This window comes from Toxorhynchites rutilus, chromosome 1 (genome assembly GCF_029784135.1).
Source record: "Toxorhynchites rutilus septentrionalis strain SRP chromosome 1, ASM2978413v1, whole genome shotgun sequence".
NCBI lineage: Eukaryota > Metazoa > Arthropoda > Insecta > Diptera > Culicidae > Toxorhynchites > Toxorhynchites rutilus.
In genome coordinates this window covers 192912552-192933393 of record NC_073744.1, presented here as the reverse complement: position 1 = coordinate 192933393, position 20842 = coordinate 192912552, and the positions used below count along the sequence as shown (strand labels likewise).

The 20842-nt window shown below is 40.6% G+C and overlaps 1 protein-coding gene across 2 annotated transcripts in view; it reads left to right on the top strand.

Moving 5' to 3' along the window:
- LOC129762419 (PAX-interacting protein 1-like) overlaps positions 1-5443 on the top strand; it is a 61650-nt gene extending 56207 nt beyond the window's left edge. For both annotated transcript variants that reach the window (XM_055760653.1, XM_055760654.1), the window contains exon 3: positions 3088-5443. In XM_055760653.1, coding sequence (XP_055616628.1) covers positions 3088-4773 — 1686 coding nt within the window. In that variant the 3' untranslated portion in view covers positions 4774-5443. The remainder of the gene's footprint in view (positions 1-3087) is intronic.
- Positions 5444-20842: the final 15399 nt, after the last annotated feature.

Below are 20842 nucleotides of genomic sequence, written 5' to 3'. Positions count from 1 at the left end.
AATGGGTGGGTTATATCTATGATATAACCGCAAGGTTGACGTGGAACTACCTTAGCTTAGCAATCATTCGTTTGTATTGATTAAATTCTTGATTGAATGAAACAGTTTCCAAATTCAATTGAGTTCAATATATTTGCTCTGTGAGTGAAAAAAATGTACAAATGCCATGTAAAGTCAATTCATTTATTGTGATTGATTGTTCTTCGTTACAAGTAAAATTAATGACGGACCTTTTACGTTTGGTATGATGACTAGAACAAAATATATGTACGGAAGAATTATAAAACGTTTGATGAACCAGCCTAAGGCTGAAAATCTTTCCAATAAAGACAAAAAATCATCAAATACATCTCAAAAGTGTACATACTTCTCGAATCTCGAATTTGCTTGAAACTGGGAAGTTCATTCGCTTCTAGTGGCTGCACGATTTTCCCAGGTTCCTAAGTTTAGAAGATCATGTTAGGACAGACATATTCCACTCTGCACAAAGGCAAGTTTGCATTTATTTGCAGAGCCGATTTCCCCAGAAACCTCGGTTTTGAAGTCTGTGTTAGGGAAACACATTTCAATCGGAACAAAAATACCCCCGATTTGTATGAATTCGCAATGCCGATTTCCCCACGCTCCATGGATTTGAAGTCTGTGTTAGGGAAAACACATTCCAGTCGGAACAAAAATACACCCGACTTGCATGAATTTGAAATACCGATTTCTCCAGGCACCTTGGTTTAGAAAACTCTATTAGGGAACACATTTCGGTGGGAACAAAAGCTCCCCCTACTTTCGTGTGTTTGCAATGCCGATTTCGCTGCTTGGTTTTAAAGTCTGTGTTAGGGAACATTTTTCGATGAGAACAAAAGTCCCCCTATTTTCATGTATTTGCAATGCCGATTTCCCCAAGGCTGCTTGGTTATGATGGCTGTGTTAGGGAAACCGTAAATCGGGCCAATCTAAACGATGCAGTTAGGGCGTTTAGATAACGCCTAATATTTTACAGTTATTCAATTGTTTATCTAATGAAAAACAACATTTTGTTAGTTGCGATAGATGCGTAGAAATATTCCCTATCAAGTGATGCAAACATCTCTCCTATCCAGTACGAAATGTTCGAGCTATAAGCATTCGAAATCTTTCATTTTTTCCTGCATGTTCTGTGTTTAGGTTTTCATTTTACCCTCCATATATTTCGGTTAGACGTAGTCCCACGTCAACGAATATAACCGTCTTCATCTTGATTTGTGTCGTCTATTCATGGGCGAAAGTTGTGGTTTTGGGATGCAATAAATTAAAAAAAAAACATTTTTATGGAAAACCTGCAGCAGGAGTCGAAATCGGAGTTGGTACTAATAATTGTGAGGAGTCGAAGTCAGGAAATTTGTCTCTGACTCCACAGCTCTGCTTTCGATTGAGTACAAAAGCCGCTTGCTTGTATCGTTAGTGATTTTTTTTTATTTAAATCGTTTATTTTTACAGGCTCAGTTACATAGGTTTAAAGGAGCCGAACTCCTTACTGTATTGTTACTAGTATATAAACATTTTTCCTTAATTCTAATGTTAATAATATAGGAAACCGATTACTCGCGGTCGACTCGAGTTCGTTAGTGATGATGAGGATGAAAAAATGCACAAATGCAAATGCACTGTAAACAATGAAAACAATGAAAACAACTGGGAGAGCATAGATTGCTTGTATGTTCCCGAAAGACGTAATACCGTTTTGTCTCATATTCCGAACACTTCATTTTTAAATGTAAATTTACTAAACTTTTATGTTACCAGAGATAAAAATGTGATCCAAATTGCAGATCAATCGGTCAACGGGAAGGGGGTTAAATTTCTATTAATGTGGTACAGAGCTACTGACAAAGTTATAAAGTTACAAGGTCACAAACATACGAGTACAAACGGATCAAGCTAGATAAAACCGTTTGATAAATAAGTGCAAATCATAATTATATTACGTTTACCGAGAGTAAATTCGTTTTTTTATGATTCGATTATCCGGAGGATGCGAATATCCGGAGTGAAAAAAAAATACTCCGGATAATCGATTCCGACCTGTAGTATGAATGATTTATTTGTAACCGTTTTTCACGATAAAATTGCATTTTTATTCTAAACAACAGCGGAACCTTTTTTTTTTGCATCCTTATTATGAAGAATCGGTCTATTATTAGATTTCGAAAAGGAATAAAATTTAGGTAATGATGAAACCGCCAAGGCTTTTCCAAGGTTATGCTTTTTATTTGGTACATGTTTGGTCAACAAACCGAATAGTAACGTCACTGGTGATGTTGTTTGTCGACTGATGCAGCTGAAGGCAGATATATAAGTAAACGATCAGAATGGATCAATAGGCATAGCAAAAGAGTTTTCCAATAAGGATGTCAATTGGGATAACTGCAGTGCTCATCACTGTGGGGATGTACATTCGGCTTATGACAAATGTTTTTTCAACTGTCCAACCAATGAGTCTTCTATAATCCAAAATATGAAAATAGTTCAACAAGGCAAATTGGTGAACATTTCTACGTTTAGTTTAATCGAACTTCCAGCGGGAGCGAATGCTCCCCCCGAAACATAATCACACAAAGCGTGTGGTACTAATTTTCCCTACACAAACAACGTTTAAAAATTATGACTTTTCCCAGCTGTTGTTCGGCGCTATAATATTGGCAGCTAATTAAATATTTTCGAGTCACCAACCCAAACCCCGGATTTAAACTGCGCCATCGCACCGCTACCAAAACAGTGTAATAAATCTCACCTATTTCGGTGTTTCCCATCCCTCTGGTGCTGACCGGATTTGATTTACGGGAATGTTTCCCAAAATATGGATGATGAATCGGCTCTCATTTAGCCGTTCGTCAGTGAAGCTAATTTATTGATTAAGGGATTTTCCCGGCGTTAGGCTTCACCGGATTCTCGAGCGGTGTCGATTTCGTTATCTGCGAGATGGGAATACATCCTCAGTCATGTTCAATCCTATTTTTATTCGTGAGACTAATCAGTTTCGAATTGAATGATAACGTGTGAAGGGTGCGAATCGAATCTAATCAATGTCAATATTCTACTTCTCTCTTCCAGTGGTTGCTAGTGGCCGGAGTGGCCGTACTCCTGGCGTATGGCGCCGAGGCCCAGCAGCAGCGTAGACTGCGGGTACGTCCGAGGGTGCAGCAGCATCAGGTGGAATCCAGTGCTGAGCTGGAGAGCATCGAAGATCAGGATAACCGGGCGCAGCAAGCGATTCAGTACTATCGTGCCCAAGCCCGCGAGGATGAGGATCCCCGGCAGCTGGTGCTGGTGGCCAGCGATGATGACTACAACGGTCAGTACGGAACACCGGCTCCGAGAGCGCGCGCCGATACGTATCGGCCACCGGTGAAGGTAACCACCGCGGCACCACTGGCTGCACGCCAGAAGGTCCAGGAAGCCCGGGCACCACCAGTTCAGACGATCCGAAACTACAACAAGGTCAACGACGATGGATCGTTCACGTTCGGTTATGAAGCCGCTGACGGTTCGTTCAAGGAGGAAACCCGAGGCACCGATTGTGTAGTGCGCGGAAAGTACGGATACATCGACCCAGACGGTAACAAACGTGAGTTCACCTACGTCTCTGGAAACCCATGCGACCCCAACAACCCGGAAGGCAGCGAGGAGGAGCAAGACAAATCCGAGGAAGACGCCAACGAGAATGTTCCACAAAACTACCCCAAGAGACCTGTTGCCCCACGTCCTGCCGTCCCACGTCCAGTCCCCACTCGACCTGCCCAAACCACCCCTCGTCCAACTACCACTGTCTTCCAGAACACCTACACCTCGAACTACGACGATGAGGAGTCCGAGGAAGAGGTTCAAATTGGCCAACGCCCCCGTCCAGTAGCTCGCCCATTCTCGAACCAACCCCAGACTGTAACTCAGCGTCCACGCGTGCAGGTCATAAACACTACCCCCAACAGCTTCTCCCGCACTCCGACTCAAACCTCTCCCGTGAACATCACCCCTAAACCAGTTTACCGCCTGGCTTCACCAAATACCATCCAATCCCAACCCCCACCAACGACCTATCGACCAGACACCACCACCCCGCTCAGCAATTTCTTCTCCACTACCAAAGCTGACGCACTTCTCGGCGGCACCCGCCAGCCACTGGACTTTGATGCTGAGTTCAAGAAATTCCAGCACGAGAACAAGATCCCATCCACCACCCCTGCCAAGCCAAGCTCATCTTCGACCCAGAAGCAGGTCACCAAGAACCCCGTCTACCAGACCCAGCTGGTGTTCGATCCCCAGACCGGTCAGTACGACACCGGATACTACCAGCAGCTTCCCCAGAGCGAAGGTGACTTCCAGCTGAACCACCGCATCCAGCCTTTCGTTCAAAATCCCGCCGCCCACCAGCAGTCCCAGCTGGTTTCTCTGGAGCAGCTCCAGCAGCAGAGCCCACTGTACCGGCAGCAACAGCCCCAACCTGCCCCTGCTCAGGTCCAAATCCCTCAGCAAATCTACCAGAAACAACAAAACGAACTGCAGTTCGTGAACAGCCAGCAGCTGTTCGCCCAGCAGGTTGAACTGCAGCAGAACCAGCTGCGTAACGACCGGTTGGAGGCCGCCAAAAAGGTCAACAGTGGCCTTCGCTACCAGACAGCCGCTCCCCAGCATCTCCGCCTCCAACCCCAGCCCCAGCAACAGTACTACTTCATCCCACCTCAGGGACAATCCGGTGGCCAGATCGATGCCTTCCTGCGGGGACACAACATCGAGTACTAAACCAGTCCTTACCATCCCCTCCCTCACCCACTCGAAAACCACTCCCATTTCCCCCCGTACTCCCTTATAGTAGCTAGAGTTTTGTGTTTTGTCTAGTTGTTTAGAATGCGAAGTGAAGCCATCTATTTTTGTGTCGTGTTAAGGTTTAATTTAATGCTGAGTTTCTACTGCCTTATGCCCCGCCGGAGGGAGCGGCGTTGGTTCCCCTAATTCCTCTCTCCCCGTACCTAATTTAAACAAGTCCCTGAATCATTCTCACTTTCTTCCTCCTTTCCGTGCCGCGAATCACCGCGGCTCGGGCCAAGACTTTTACGTAATATTTAACCATGTTAAGTGAACCGGGCTCAGATTTGTTGTTCCGAGCGCAAATTGTTGATAGAGTCGTTGTTAGGGAGCTAGGCAGCAAACGAACAATGAATTATTGTGTAAATAAGTGACAAGATACTTTGATTGTTTGTGTTGTGTTTGCTTTTTCGGAGCCGCCGCCGTTTTGAAGTTTATTTTGAGACCATGCGAAAGAGAGAGAAAAAAACAGGAGAAAGCCCTGCGTTCCGTCTTTCTCCGGCTCGGTTTGGCTCTTGTGTAGGTTTACCGTTATACGATACGATATGAGTTAATTGCTAATCGAATTGAGGAAATATTAAAAAATATATATGTGAAAAAAAAGTCAGAGTGGTGTTGATTATTGGCAGTGAATGATATCACATAGTTTCATGAAAGTTCAACGCAGCGTTAGAAAATCTCATTTCATTATTGGCAGGAACGTGGAAAGTGAAAATATAACAATGTTTCTATATTCAACATTCACAATATCAATACTTGTGTGTCTGAAAACACATGGATATCATATAAATAAACGCGCTTCAAAAATTCGTGTCCAAAAGCGCGGTGTAAATAAACAGAGAGAATGTTAACAAAAACACAGAGAGAAAGAGAGTTAGCAGTGAGCAACTGCGATGACATGGCTTGCTTTGTGTCGCGTGTCAATGAAGAGTTGAAGAAAATCAGCTGAAAATCTGCAAATGCATGAGTAGCCAATACGTAAATCGATCAAAGTGAACAGTGACAAAATTCAACTCCTGTCACAAGCGACCAATCTAATCGACAAAAATTTTCTCTTTCGACTTCGGAGATACCAAACAAGAGCAACAGTGAACGAGAATTCCTTTACTATTGCCAAGCTGATAGTCGGATACCAATTCTAGCAGCAATGGTATCGCTTTTCTTGGTGAACAGCGTCCAGCTGACTAGTGAGTGTCTGTATGTACAGGGTTTTCCATTTTGGGCTTCCGAAAGTATACAGCCCTGCGCTGACAACCGTTTGACATAGCTGTCAACCAAAGCGTCATATCGTTAGCAAGACGGGTCTATGGTACTAGGTGAGGCCGTTTCGTCACTAAGTTGGTTAGGGGAGTGGGATATGAAAACAGTACGGAAGAAAGCAGAAGGGGAATTATTTGCTTGTAGCGCGAAAGAGACAGACTGATCACGAGCGAGCTTCGGCACTAGCGTATTGTATTTTGTTTACAAACAAAACACAGTAGACTTCCAATATGGCTGAAGAGTGGTTTTAGCAAGTTGGCCCACCTTAGGATATACTTCTAGGCGCCTTGATCGTTAGTTGAATGTCTGCCATTTTACAATGTGGATCGTTTTCCGTATATGGGGCTCAGAAAATCCATCCATGATTGTTGAAAGGCCATAAGCATCCGCCAAAAGTCACTGTTTGGTGCGCATTATGGTCTGGTGGAGTCATCGGGCCGTATTTATTTGAAAATGAGAACGGCGAGACGGTAACTGTGAATGGTGAGCGCTATGGCCGCATGTCAACCGATTTTTTTTGCCACAAATTGAAGATATGGATACGGATGACACGTGGTTTCAGCAGCATGGCGCCACGTGCCACACAACACGACCGAACATGGCTATATTGCGAACGAAATTTGAGGGACGCATAATTTCGCGTTTTGGTGATGCTGATCATGCGATTTGAACCCGCTAAACTTTTTTTTTTGTGGGGTTATGCGAAAGACCGTGTCTATGCCAACTCTCCGCAAACTCTTGAACATTTGAAAGACAACATTCGTGAAGTTATGACCGAGATACCGCCCCATATGTGCCGAAAAGTCATCGAAAATTACCTGTTCCGGATCAAGGTGTGCGAGGAAGCCCTAGGTGGACATTTGAATGATGTTGTATTTCACACATAATGGCATAAACCAAACTTTAATTTGAAATAAAAGTTTCATCGAAATTCGAATTCTAAGTGTGTTTTATTTCAATTTACTTTCGGAATTTGAAGTTGGAAAACCCTGTATGAGTACATCGAACTTTGACCAATTATTAACACGTTGACTGCCACGTCAGTCACCGGTGACTGACACCGAGCTTTCGCTCAGACTGCGTCAGTCACCGGTGATTCGCAATATTTGTCAAGATATTACTAATAGTAACTTCCTCTGTATTGACCCATTCTCACCCCCATCGACGATACCACAAAGAACACTACACAAATTAACAAATAATTGGATGCTTTCCAGGTATGGAATTATTATATCCACTTCATAGTCCACTCTATAGTACAAAAAAAAGACAATTTCAAATTTGTTCTAGCCAGCGAGATGTTATCAGCATTCCTCAAGGTTAAGAGTGCACCTTTAGTTTTCCGAATGCCAAGGCCTCCTTCGAAAAAGAGAGAAAATGAGAAGAGAGAATGAAGGAGAAGAGAGAGAGAGAGAAGAGAGAAGCGATATATGGAGAAGAGAGAGAGAGAGAGAGATAGAGAGAGAGCGAGAGAAGAGAGAGCGGGAAAGGAGAGACAGAGAGACAGACAGATAGAAGAGATACATACATACAACTTCCGCTTCCAACGCGCTTTTAGTGGATTGATTGAATGATCAATTTGACCAAAACAAACAACACCAGGGCTAATTTGCCCAATGAGTATGCGGGGAGCTTATGAAAACATGGAAATGGGCCGCTTCGGGGTGCGGTTTTTGGTTCTTGTGCATTGGTGGATGAAAAAGCAAATCGAATAAGTCCTTGGTAAAAAACGCGTTCGTATCTTGAACGCCACCCCTATATTTTTTCTCCACATCTTTTCCTACGATCTTACGTTTTTAAAAACGTTTTATGACATAAGAAACTGTAGAGTGTACGATTCCCAACCTTTTTACTGTCCGTTATACAGTTTCGAGCATTTTAAAATGTGACATGAGCTGTATTACGGATTCAATTGATGTGAAACCGAACTCAAGTCAACATACACTTCATACAGTTGATCATGACAGGCGATATTTTGATTTACACGAAAAACTCATCCTCTTCTCATTCGAATCGTTTTGACAGGTGAAATGTGTTTTCATGGCCTTCTGAGATACATCTGCCTTTTTTAAAATTAATAATCTCAATGATTCAAGCTTGTCGCCGTTCATTTCTACACCCAAAGTAGCATTGATAGAAAATAGGTCAACTTAGCACAAAACATGCTTTTTCCTGCCTTAAGGAGGCAAATGCGCAGAAAAAAATCCCAGATATGATCTTCTTGAGAGGGTGAAATGCTTGTATGCAGGGTTGTCAACTATAATTTGAAAAAATCAGGGAGAATAAAAATAATAAAATAAGTAAAAAAAACTTTTTAAGTTAAACGGTTTAATTGTGATTAAACATAATAATGTACTAGAAGCTAGAAAATAATTAGGCAAGTAGCAGTTAGCAGTTATCACACCTCTCCTTCATTAGTCTAGGGCATTGATAAGACTAAAATAAAATCGTGGGACATATGATGAAGTCGCTAATTGTGGATAATGGAAATCCAACGTGCCCCACGATTTTATTTATTTCTATTAATATTCATATTATTCTACAGGGTGGGCCATTTAAAGTGGAAGGATTTGTTTTTGCAATAGCAAAGTAAAGAAGTGGAATTTTAATTTTTTTTTTTGAAATTCATTTATTTTGGTCCAAGGAGATTTGTTCTAACTACTTTTTGATTATGATATCTCGTAAATGATCGCCTCTGGCCTTGACCGCAAAATGTGCCCTTTTTCGGAATTTTCCATCACTTTGCCCAATGTTTCGGCCGATATGGCAGCAATTGCTTGTCGGATATTGTCTTTCAGCGCAGCCAGGGTCCTTGGTTTACCAGTGTATACCTTGCATTTTAAATATCCACATAAAAAAAAAGTCAGGAGGCGTCAAATCAGGTGATCTCGGTGGCCAGTCATAATCGCCGTTTTTCGATATTAATCTTCCGGGGAACATTTCGCGCAATAATTTGGTCGTGGCAGCCGCTGTATGGCATGTAGCGCCGTCCTGTTGGAACCAGTAATTGTCCAATTCATTTTCACGAACAAATGGCAATAAAAAGATGCCTAACTCTTGCGAACGATGGCGACCTGATGTCGATGGAGTCTCTGCAACACTGGCTCGAACGGCATTAATATTCTCGTCGAAACGTCTTGGTCGTTGTCTGGACAGATGACTGGCATTACCAACACTACCAGACGATATAAATTTGGCATATAATCGACGTATAGTGTTGTCTCCAGGCGATGTTTTAACTTTATTTTTATTTTTCCACGCACGTTTAGTTAACACAATTGAGAAGTTATTTTGAATGTACAGCTGAACAATTTCAGCGCGTTGTTTAGGTGTGTATTGTTCCATGGTTAAAATTGTACTGAAATGACGCTTCCAACGCGGTATGACATTTGTTAATCTGACATCTCTGTCAAAAGTTATGGGGTTGCCAGATGCTTCCACTTTAAATGGTCCACCCTGTATTAATATACAGACATACAAACATACATACAAACAGTTCAAGCTAAATAAAACCGTTTAATAAAGAAGTTTGCTATTTTGTGATTGCGGCCATTTTGGGTTTGGATTTTTCATGGTCTGCTGTAATCTACTATTCAAGCCCTTTCATTTGATACTCATATTAATGGGGTTTTTCATAAATAACCGTATTCTACAGTTCGCCATTTTGTAGTTGAAACCATCTTGGATTTGCACTTTCCGTAAATTACTGTGTTCTACTAGTCAAGCCCTCTTATTTGATACCCATAATAATAGAGTTTTGAGAAAATATGTAGTCCGCCATTTTGTAGTGGCAGTCATCTTGGATTTGTATTTTTCATAAATAACAGCCTTCTTAGATTTCTTCTTCTTCTTATATGGCACTAACGTTCCTAGAGGAACTCCGCCGTCTCAACGTAGTATTACTTGCGTCATTTTCATTAGTACTTAGTTGAGATTTCTATGCCAAATAACACGCCTTGAATGTATTCTGAGTGGCAAGCTCTAGAATACGCGTGACCACAGTGCAAGTCAGAGGAAATTTCTTTGAAGAAAAATTTCCCGGACTAGAACGGGAATCGAACCCGAACCCCCGGCATGTTAGGTTTTGACGCTATCCACTCGGCCACGGGAGCACGATAATTCTTAGATTTGCATTTTCCATAAATAACTGTGTTCTACTAGTCAAGCACTTTCGTTTGATACCCATATTGATGGACTTTTGGAAAACCGATATCGATGAGGTTTTGAGAAAATATGTGATCCGCCATATTGTAGCGGCCACCATCTTGAATTTTCAAGATCATAAAATACGCAGTTTTATAATGACTACAGAGATAAAGGTGTGTTCCAAATTTCAGATCAATCGGTCAACAGAACTGGGGTCAAATTTCTATTAATTTGGGTCAGCGCTACAGACAAACACGTTACAAAGTTACAAACATACAAACAGATTACAGGGCAAGCTAAATAAAACCGTTTAAAAATCAGGATAAATCAGGATAGCTTATATTGGGTTGTCCGAAAAAATTTAATTATAATGCTTTGATTGAAAATGATTTTTTTGTTTTCCCAAAAATCTACATTAAAGATTTTTGGGAAAACAAAAAAATCATTTTCAATCAAAGCATTATAATTTAATTTTATATCCATAGTTCTATGTCTTCCTTCCTTCGGGCGAAGACCGAATTAATAAGCATGGTATACATCCTCGCATAAGCGGAAATGCTAGTGTTTCGCCTGACTTTTTGATCGTTTATATTTTTTCCGAAAAACCTACAGCATCACTACAGAGATTTGCAGAGAAATCAATATTCAAATTTCCACTGAACTCATCATCCATGCTTTGGAATAAATCTTTACTCAACAAATGAGGAAAGCATATCAGCAGGAGAAGTCTTTTTTTTCAGATTTTTTCCTAATGTTATGATATTTAGTACGATTATAGATATATTTACCTTAGTCCCATTATTTTTTTGACGTGGGACTACGTCTAACCGGAATATATGGAGGGTAAAATGTAAACCTAAACACAGAACATGCAGGAAAAAATGAAAGATTTCGAATGCTTATAGCTCGAACATTTCGTACTGGATAAGAGAGATGTTTGCATCACTTGATAGGGAATATTTCTACGCATCTATCGCAACTAACAAAATGTTGTTTTTCATTAGATAAACAATTGAATAACTGTAAAATATTAGGCGTTATCTAAACGCCCTAACTGCGTCGTTTTGATTGGCCCGATTTACGATTTCCCTAACACAGCCATCAAAACCAAGCAGCCTTGGGGAAATCGGCATTGCAAATACATGAAAGTAGGGGGACATTTTTATCTCATCGAAAAATGTTCCCTAACACAGATTTTAAAACCAAGCAGCGAAATCGGCATTGCAAGCACACGAAAGAGCCTAGAGGCGAGTGAACTGAAAAGTTTAAACCCTCTTAAAGCCAAAAAGAAGAAAAAGAACACACGAAAGTAGGGGGAGCTTTTGTTCCCACCGAAATGTGTTCCCTAATAGAGATTTCTAAACCAAGGTGCCTGGAGAAATCGGTATTTCAAATTCATGCAAGTCGGGGGTATTTTTGTTCCGACTGGAATGTGTTTCCCTAACACAGACTTCATATCCATGAAGCGTGGGGAAATCGGCATTGCGAATTCATACAAATCGGGGGTATTTTTGTTCCGATTGAAATGTGTTTCCCTAACACAGACTTCAAAACCGAGGTTTCTGGGGAAATCGGCTCTGCAAATAAATGCAAACTGCGGGTACTTTTGTCCTCGCTTGCCTTTGTGCAGAGTGGAATATGTCTGTCCTAACATGATCTTCTAAACTTAGGAACCTGGGAAAATCGTGCAGCCACTAGAAGCGAATGAACTTCCCAGTTTCAAGCAAATTCGAGATTCGAGAAGTATGTACACTTTTGGGATGTAAACTTCAGAGGGAAATGTAAAATAAAATAATCGTTTAATAATTTTTTTTTTGTCTTTATTGGAAAGATTTTCAGCCTTAGGCTGGTTCATCAAACGTTTGATAATTCTTCCGTACATATATTTTGTTCTAGTCATCATACCAAACGTAAAAGGTCCGTCATTAAATTTACTTGTAACGAAGAACAATCAATCACAATAAATTAATTGACTTTACATGGCATTTGTTCATTTTTTTCACTCACAGAGCAAATATATTGAACTCAATTGAATTTGGAAACTGTTTCATTCAATCAAGAATTTAATCAATACAAACGAATGATTGCTAAGCTAAGGTAGTTCCACGTGAACCTTGCGGTTATATCATAGATATAACCCACTATTTTTTTTTATTCCCTCCACTCACCCCCATCTCGAAGAAACTCTTATTCGAGAATCCTAGAGTTGGGCACCAATTATTTTTTGCTGAAAAAAAAATTCTTTTGAGTTTATTCAACTTTGAAGCAGACGAACAAATCTATATATATAAAAATGGATTTCTGTCTGTCTGTTTGATTCTTACGGACTCGGAAAATTGGTATGTTGGGGTTTTTGGGGCCGGGGAAGTTTTTAATGATAGTTTGAGAAACCTCCTCCCACTCTAAGGGGGAACTGCCATACAAATGAAACACAAATTTCTGCATTACTTGATAATTAATCAAGCAAATGAAACGAAGTTTGCGGTGTGAAGGTTTTAGGGTGCAATAAATGTTTCTATGGTGGTTAGACTTTCCGCCCTCCTCTCTAAGGGGGGGGGGTCTGCCATACAAATGAAACACAAATTTCTACATTACTCGAGAACTAATCAAGCAAATGGAACCAAATTAGGCATATGAAGGTTTTAGGGTGCAATAAATGTTTCCATGGTAGTTAGACTCTCCACCCCCCTCTCTAAGGGGGGCTGCCATACAAATGAAACACAAATTTCTACATTACTTGATAATTAATCAAGCAAATGAAACCAAATTTGGCATGTGAAGGTTTCAGGGTGCAATAAATGTCTCTATGGTGGTTAGACACTCCATCGCCCTCTCTAAGGGGGGGCAGCCATACAAACGAAACACAAATTTCTGCATAACTCGAGAATTAATCAAGCAAATGAAACCAAATTTGTCATGCGAATGTTTTAGTGGACACGAAACGTTTCCATGGTGAATAAACACTCTTCCCCTCTCTCTTAGGTGGGGCTGCCATACAAATGAAACACAAACTTCTGCATAACTGGATAATTAATCAAGCAAATGGGTACTATTTGCGCTGGGTATTTCCGAGGAGGAATCGATTCCCCCTTTGAGCGTTAATATTTTTTTCAGGCTAAACGAGGTGGTATGATAATCACTTTATTCGAAAGATAAAATGTCTAAGATTCATATGCTTGTTACTTATTTATTGTAAAGTCAACGTTAGTCCTACGTCCACCTTGGGGTTATATAAAAAATATAACCCACTGCAAGTTTTTTCACAAACATTGTTTTCACATCCTCTAATTGCAGCTCTCCATTTTGCGTTTTAGTTACTAGCTGTAATTATCCAACGATAATAACACTGAAAATATTACATAATAAATGTAATGCCCGTGACAACAGCTTTTCTAGCAATGATTGTTTCCAGGATTGCTTGGATACGATCTATGTTTGTAAACATACTTGTTCAGAACGTGAACAATGGCCGATTAGAGATTTTGACGTATTGTATTGCCTTACTTGATTGACTTTGTTTCACGGCATAAATCGTTCTGTAGAATGCTATTTCGATTTAAATTTTTGAATGATTTCGTGTTGTATGTATGACACTAAAAAGTACAAACCACCATGACAACCTGAGAGAGAGGAGCCAGCTCGCTTTTGTTGTGATCACCCTTATGTCAGCGCGAACCAGTCACAGTGAACCAAGGGGAAGTATTGAAATATGTAGAATGTTCAACATGACATTTTTTTGCAAGACATTTTATGTGAAAATAATTTTGACGTCGGACTACATCTTTCATTTCTATACTGGGGTGTAAGTTCAAAGCTTCGAACACAAGAGTGTTACATTGGGGAAACAAGATTTTGAGTAATAAAACCTCTTCGCCGGTTGAAATAAATGTAATGATAAGCGCTTCATTCGAAGCATAAATTGTCTACGCGTTATATGTGTGTTACTTATTGATCCAAACACTTGTTTCAATAGCTAAAAAATTGCTTTGAAAGCAAGCTATTGAAATCACAAAAATCTGTATAAAAGGTATATAAGGTGCCAGCTCGGAAATCCACTCAATTATAATTGTACAGCGGTTAGATCATTTTGGAACAGTTACTGATGCAAAAAAACCAAACTTGCTACTGTGAAGAAGGCGACCAGCAAGAAGAAAGCTGCTGATACTGTTGGTGTGGCTGCCCGAAAGCAAAAGTCAAACAAATCTTCAAAAATCGCTGCATGCAAGCCGATAACGCCGAAGTCATAGAAATCAGTAGCAGCTTCGAAAAAAAACTACCATAGCCACACATAACGCACAACACGAGAGAAAACAAGATAGTGTTTTCAGCAAATCGAATCCAGTTCTTTTCAGAAAGAGTTTATCAAATACTGCGGTCAAATACATAATTTTTGTAATTTTTTCGATCAACGTAAGATTACATCTTTCGAGCACTTATTAGGGGTACAATGAATCTTGAGAAAGACAATGCATTCCGGCTCGACACTCACACAAACAATGTTCACTCATCAATGTCACAAAAGGGAAGTGGGTGTTGTGAGGGAGAGCAGAGTGACCGCTACATTTATGTAGACTGTTTGGAAGCGACAGTTATGTTGTCTATGGGAAATGGTATACAGAATAAATCACACATAAAGGGGAGAAAGAATCTTGACCCTTTTAGTTTTGTGGACAAGACCAATTGGTTCACCTTCACTATCGGTCAATTCGATTGGATCTTCAGTGATACTATTGCCTTGATTAGCGACCTGCATATCAAATTTAAAATTTGCATATGAATGGTCCATCAGCGATGGGCAGGAATATCATGGCAAAGATGACGAGAGACTGGTAGGATAATTCTCATCTTCATCCGAATCGTGATCACTGCCTGTTAAAATTGCAGACACAGCATCCTTTTTAGTCAACCTATTATTATTTCCATCGGACACAAACAAAATTCCCTCAAAATGCACCTGAGAGAAATCAATGTTAACTCTTTTAATTGGAAGATTAGCACTTATTTTATATATTCCACATATGTTGCATATTCAAATTGCATCGGAGAATATACAATCATCGCCCACATTGCAAAAATCGATTCACTGAGCTTGCAGCAATAAATCAAATGGAACCAGTGAAAGAATGAATGAAAGAATGAAAGAATTCGCGAAAACATTATGAAAGATCGGAAAAAGTCACAAATGAGCCCAAAACACCCATTAATTCACAAAAGATCTCCACCGACAAACAAATCATAAAAAACAGTTTGCTTCTTATTTCGGATATTGTTTTAGTAATCATCGAAATAATTCTTTAGAACAACTATATCGAAATTATCAAAAGTAAAAAAAAATGTTGGAATGGGCCGTTGCTGATGGAAGCCATGATGTGGGCTGACCTGGTACATCTTTTATTATTTCCTAAATGATCCTTTTTATACCCCCCATATATTCCTATTAGACGCAGTCCTACGTCAAAAATCAAATCGGGGATAAAAACGCACAAAAGTACTCACAAACAAAGGTTCACGTCAAGTTTGAACGCTTTTCTCACAAATGAATGACAACAACTTGCTTGATTGAAATTGTCAGATTGGATTTTTTTTGATGATGATGCGTAAGAAGAATAAGAAGAAAACAATCTATCTGTCATTCAGCTGGCTCCTCTCTCTCAAGCGGACCTTACACGGTCAACTTTATTGACAATATGATGACATTTGAGAGCATAATGACAGCTGAACATGGCCGACGACGCAGAAATCCGGATTTTCTGATTTTCGAGCATCAATATCGTGACATTTCATATAGATGCATGATGTTGACGTTTTACCTCACGGACTTCCAGACTGAGTTGCCAGATATGCAAGCGCACATTTATTTGCAATTAAAATTTATAAACTACTGAAATTGTAGGAATCATAAATGGAAGCTTTTGGATTGGAAAACCGATACTTTGAATAGCAAAATACGGTACTTTTCACGATACAAATCAAAACTTCAAAGTAAACTGACAATGGGATGGTGCGAGAGTGGATGAAACTTAACAACGTTTTAGGAATTTTTTAACGTTGAACTCGGTCATTCTTTGCGCTAGTGAGCGGGTTGTGTGTTTCTTCACACTCCGCTATAAAATTTGGAGAATGAGAAGATCTGGGAAAATCACAGATGAAAAAACATCATGTGTTAATTCAAGCTACAGTAGAATCCCGATTATCCGCGGAATAGTCGGGCAAACTCACCGCGATTAACGAAAATCGCGGATGACCCATTAAAGGACAAAAAAATGCAAACACGAAAAGAGATGTTTCAACATAAAAACTATGTTCTATCAATACAGAAATCAATCAACTATCCATCTATAAGGTCGTGTACACCAGTGGCTAAATAATGTAAAAGCCATGACCACAACAAAAGAGCATGGGCCTACCACTCACTAACAAATTCCGGAAAGGCCTATTGATTTACTATGGAACTCGCAGTCACGAATAATCCGCAGGGCGGATCACCCGCTCGCGGATAATCGGGGTTCTACTGTCATAGTCTCATTTATGGAATAAAAACATTTGCTTGCAGATAAAATAACTTGCATATATTTTCGCAAACTAAAATAATCTGGCATCTCTGAAACTGAAAGGAACAGTCTGTATTTGTGAAACGAGTATTATGATGTATTTTTGAGAAGAAAAACCGAATTCTAAAGTGTAAATTATGAATGAAAATTAACTTTTACGAATCAAATTAGTATTCTATGTGAATGCAAATCACTTTTTTTCTGCAAGTGGTGAGAAAATCTTACTATAAATAAAATCGCTAAAAAATAAAGCGCGGTCGTCGTGAACAGTCGTAAACGGTCGTAAATGTTCGTATTCTTGACGTAAACACAAACATAGTGAGAGAGTGAGCAGTCAGCCGCTGCGATGCGTTTTTTGTGTGAGAGAGTGTGTGCGTCTGCGTGTGTTCGTTTGCGTGTACATTTGCGTGTATGTGTTTGTGTGTGCGTGTGTGTGTTTGCGTGTACGTGGGCGTGTGCGTTTGCGGGAGTGTGTGTTTTGGTTAGTTGGATGGTTGATGTAATCAAAAACAGTGAGAGACAGTGAGCAGTCAGCCGCTGCGATGCGTTTTTTTGTGTGTGAGACTGTGCGCGTCTGCGTGTGTACATGTGTTCATTTGTGCGTGCATGTGCGTGTATGTGTTTGTGTGTGCGTTTTTTTAGAGCAGCGATTAGAGAGTAGAGAGAGTGGAAAGGAGAGAGTAGAAAGGAGAGAGTAGAGAGAGTAGAGAGTAGAGAGAGCACAGAGTAGAGAGTAGAGATAGTAGAGAGTAGAAAGTAAAGAGAGTAGAGAGAGTAAAGAGTAGAGAGAGTAGAAAGTAGAGAGTAGAGAGTAGAGAGAGTAGAGAGTAGAGAGAGTAGAGAGTATAGAGAGTAGAGAGTAGGGAGAGTATGAGGAGTGAAGAGAGAGTAGAGAGAGTGGAGAGAGTAGAGAGTAAGGAGAGTAGAATGAGTAGAAAGTAGAGAGAATAGAGAATAGAGAGAGTAGAGAGAGTAGAGAGATTAGAGAGTAGGGAGAGTAGAGAGTAGAGAGTAGAGAGAGTAGAGAGTAGAGAGTAGAGAGTAGAGAGAGTAGAGAGAGTAGAGAGCAGAGAGTAGAGAGTAGAGAGTAGAGAGTAGAGAGTAGAGAGTAGAGAGTAGAGAGTAGAGAGTAGAGAGTAGAGAGTAGAGAGTAGAGAGTAGAGAGTAGAGAGTAGGGAGTAGAGAGTAGAGAGTAGAGAGAGAGTAGAGAGAGTACTGAGTAGAGAATAGAGAGAGTAGAGAGAGTACAGAGTAGAGAATAGAGAGAGTAGAGAGTAGGTAGAGTAGAGAGTAGAGAGTAGAGAGAGTAGAAAGTAGAGAGTAGAGAGATTGGAGAGAGTACAGAGTAGAGAGTAGAGATAGTAGAGAGTAGAGAGAGTAGAGAGTAGAGAGAGTAGAGAGTAGAGAGTAGAGAGTAGAGAGTAGAGAGTAGAGAGTAGGGAGTAGAGAGTAGAGAGTAGAGAGAGAGTAGAGAGAGTATTGAGTAGAGAATAGAGAGAGTAGAGAGAGTACAGAGTAGAGAATAGAGAGAGTAGAGAGAGTACAGAGTAGAGAATAGAGAGAGTAGAGAGTAGGTAGAGTAGAGAGTAGAGAGTAGAGAGAGTAGAAAGTAGAGAGTAGAGAGAGTGGAGAGAGTACAGAGTAGAGAGTAGAGATAGTAGAGAGTAGAGAGAGTAGAGAGTAGAGAGAGTAGAGAGTAGAGAGTAGAGAGTAGAGAGTACAGAGAGTAGAAAGTAGAGAGAGTAGAAAGTAGAGAGTAGAGAGAGTAGAGAGAGTACAGAGTAGAGAGTAGAGATAGTAGAGATAGTAGAGATAGTAGAGAATAGAGAGAGTAGAGAGTAGAGAGTAGAGAGAGTAGAGAGTAGAGATAGTAGAGAGTAGAGAGTGGAGAGAGTAGAGAGTAGGGAGAGTGAAGAGTAGAGAGAGTAGAGAGTAGAGACGGTACAGAGTAGAGAGTAGAGATAGTAGAGAGTAGGGAGAGTAGAGAGAGTAGAGAGAGTAGAGAATAGAGAGAGTAGAGAGAGTAGAAAGTAGATAGAGTAGACAGTAGATAGATTAGATAGAGTAGAGAGAGTAGAGAGTAGAGAGTAGATAATAGAGAGAGTTTGAGAGTAAAGAGATTAGAGAAAGTAGAGAGTAGAAAGAGTAGAGAGTAGAGAGTAGTGAGAGCGGAGAGAAAGTGGAAAGTTTAAAATAAAGAGCAGAGAGTGGAGAGAAGAGAGAACAAAGTACAGAGTAGATAGTAGGAAATGAAGAGTAGAGAGTTGAAATTCAAAGTCAAAATTGGAAGAGCAACAATTGATCGCAGAGAAAGAGTAGATGTTCGAGACATAGAGATATTTGAACTAAAAAAGAAACATTGAATAAAAGAAAAGAAAATAAGTTGCGAGAGTCTGTTTGAGTGCAACAGCAAAGCTATTCCAATGACTTTGCGGTAAACTTATTAAAACATAGAATTGGGCCGCTAGTCCCATACAAAAATTATGTCTGAAATTGACGTTATATTATAATAATACATTTTAGTAGGAATATCTGAAAATTCAGAGGAAGTAGGTTAAGTAAAGGTTAGGACTACGCGCTTCAACTAATTAAATAATACCAAGTAGATATTTTCATTCAAATTTTACCAATTGAAAATTGCCTTTTAGCCTTCTAATCTGATAGAGAATAGTTTGGATCCCAAACTCGAATGTCGCCACTAGCCATCGCGGATATTTTCGTTGTCTCGGGTTGAGGGCGATATTGACCGTGTAAGGTGGAAAAATATTGATTGAGGTTAGATCAGATGTTGAAAGCCTAGCTGTCACGATATTGAAGACACTTATTGTCAATCCGGTTGATCGTGTAAGGTGCCCATCAGATGACAACGACCGTCAAAATCGATCCGATTTTTTTCCCGATCAGCCTTCAAACTGTTGCCGCACATGGTAAATCGTAATTTGCATCAACCTTAAACCAAAACCGAATAAAATATGCTAAATGAATCACCCGCTGGCGCATGGCTCGAGCTGCAATGCTCTGCATACCAAATGACTCCACAGCATGCACTTATGGTTCGCAATGGATGGGCGTTTATTATTGGGCCTTCGCTGGAGGAATTTTTCGTGCCAGAGGCGTATGTGTTTGTTTGATAATTACAGCACAGTACCTGAGTATACGGTTTGTGTTGTTTTCGTCGAATTAAATGGTATCTCAGGACCATGGCGAGCGCAACCGAATTGTTGGCTATATATTTTCCTCCGCCATTCTTTTATCACACATGTGTCCATGCCCCGTGGTGGACCACGTTAAGTGATTGATTCCAGCGGTAGATTGGAATAAGCATTGGGTCGTAAATTTGCCACATTCGTGTGGTGTGTCACACGAATCGCGCGTGCCAACATACACCGTGTCGCCGCTGCCACCGCCTTCGATGACCTTGTTCGAGTTGTGATTTCTTCTACCGGCGGAGACAACGCTTGTTGCAAAGAGTTCAACACCTCCCACCTCTCGAATATGCGTTGCGGGTACTGTCTGGTTAGTTCGTTGGGGATCCTGTTCCATACCGGAGTTTAGCCGGCTACGGAGCAATCGAAAGGGTTTCTATTTTGGTGGATAGCTTAAGATCTAGATCTATCGCTTCCACCGAATCGATGGCGCAAACGACTCAGCGAGACATGCGCAAGGTTGAGTTCTACGTGAGCATCGTGTGTTCAAGTTAAATGCCTGACCAGGCCGGGAGCTGAATTTTAATTCGGATTGGCGGCTTTTGTTTAAAATGCTTCGCTCGTACTGAAATTAATGGGATCCGGAGAGAGGAAACAGACACGAAAGGTAGTAAACACCGAAAATTCGTGACTGAAGATGCGCACAATCTCATTTCGACGTAGTTTTTGGGGGGAATTTACGCAACTGAGTCTCTGCGACACAAATTCTGCGCTATCCTTCTTCTGAAACAAACGACGTGAACTTTAGCGGCTTCAATGATTCATTACATATTTTGCCTGCATTCAAAAGCCCGAATTGGTAGGTCACCAGCTTTCAAATCCTTTCGGAGCGCACAAATGGGT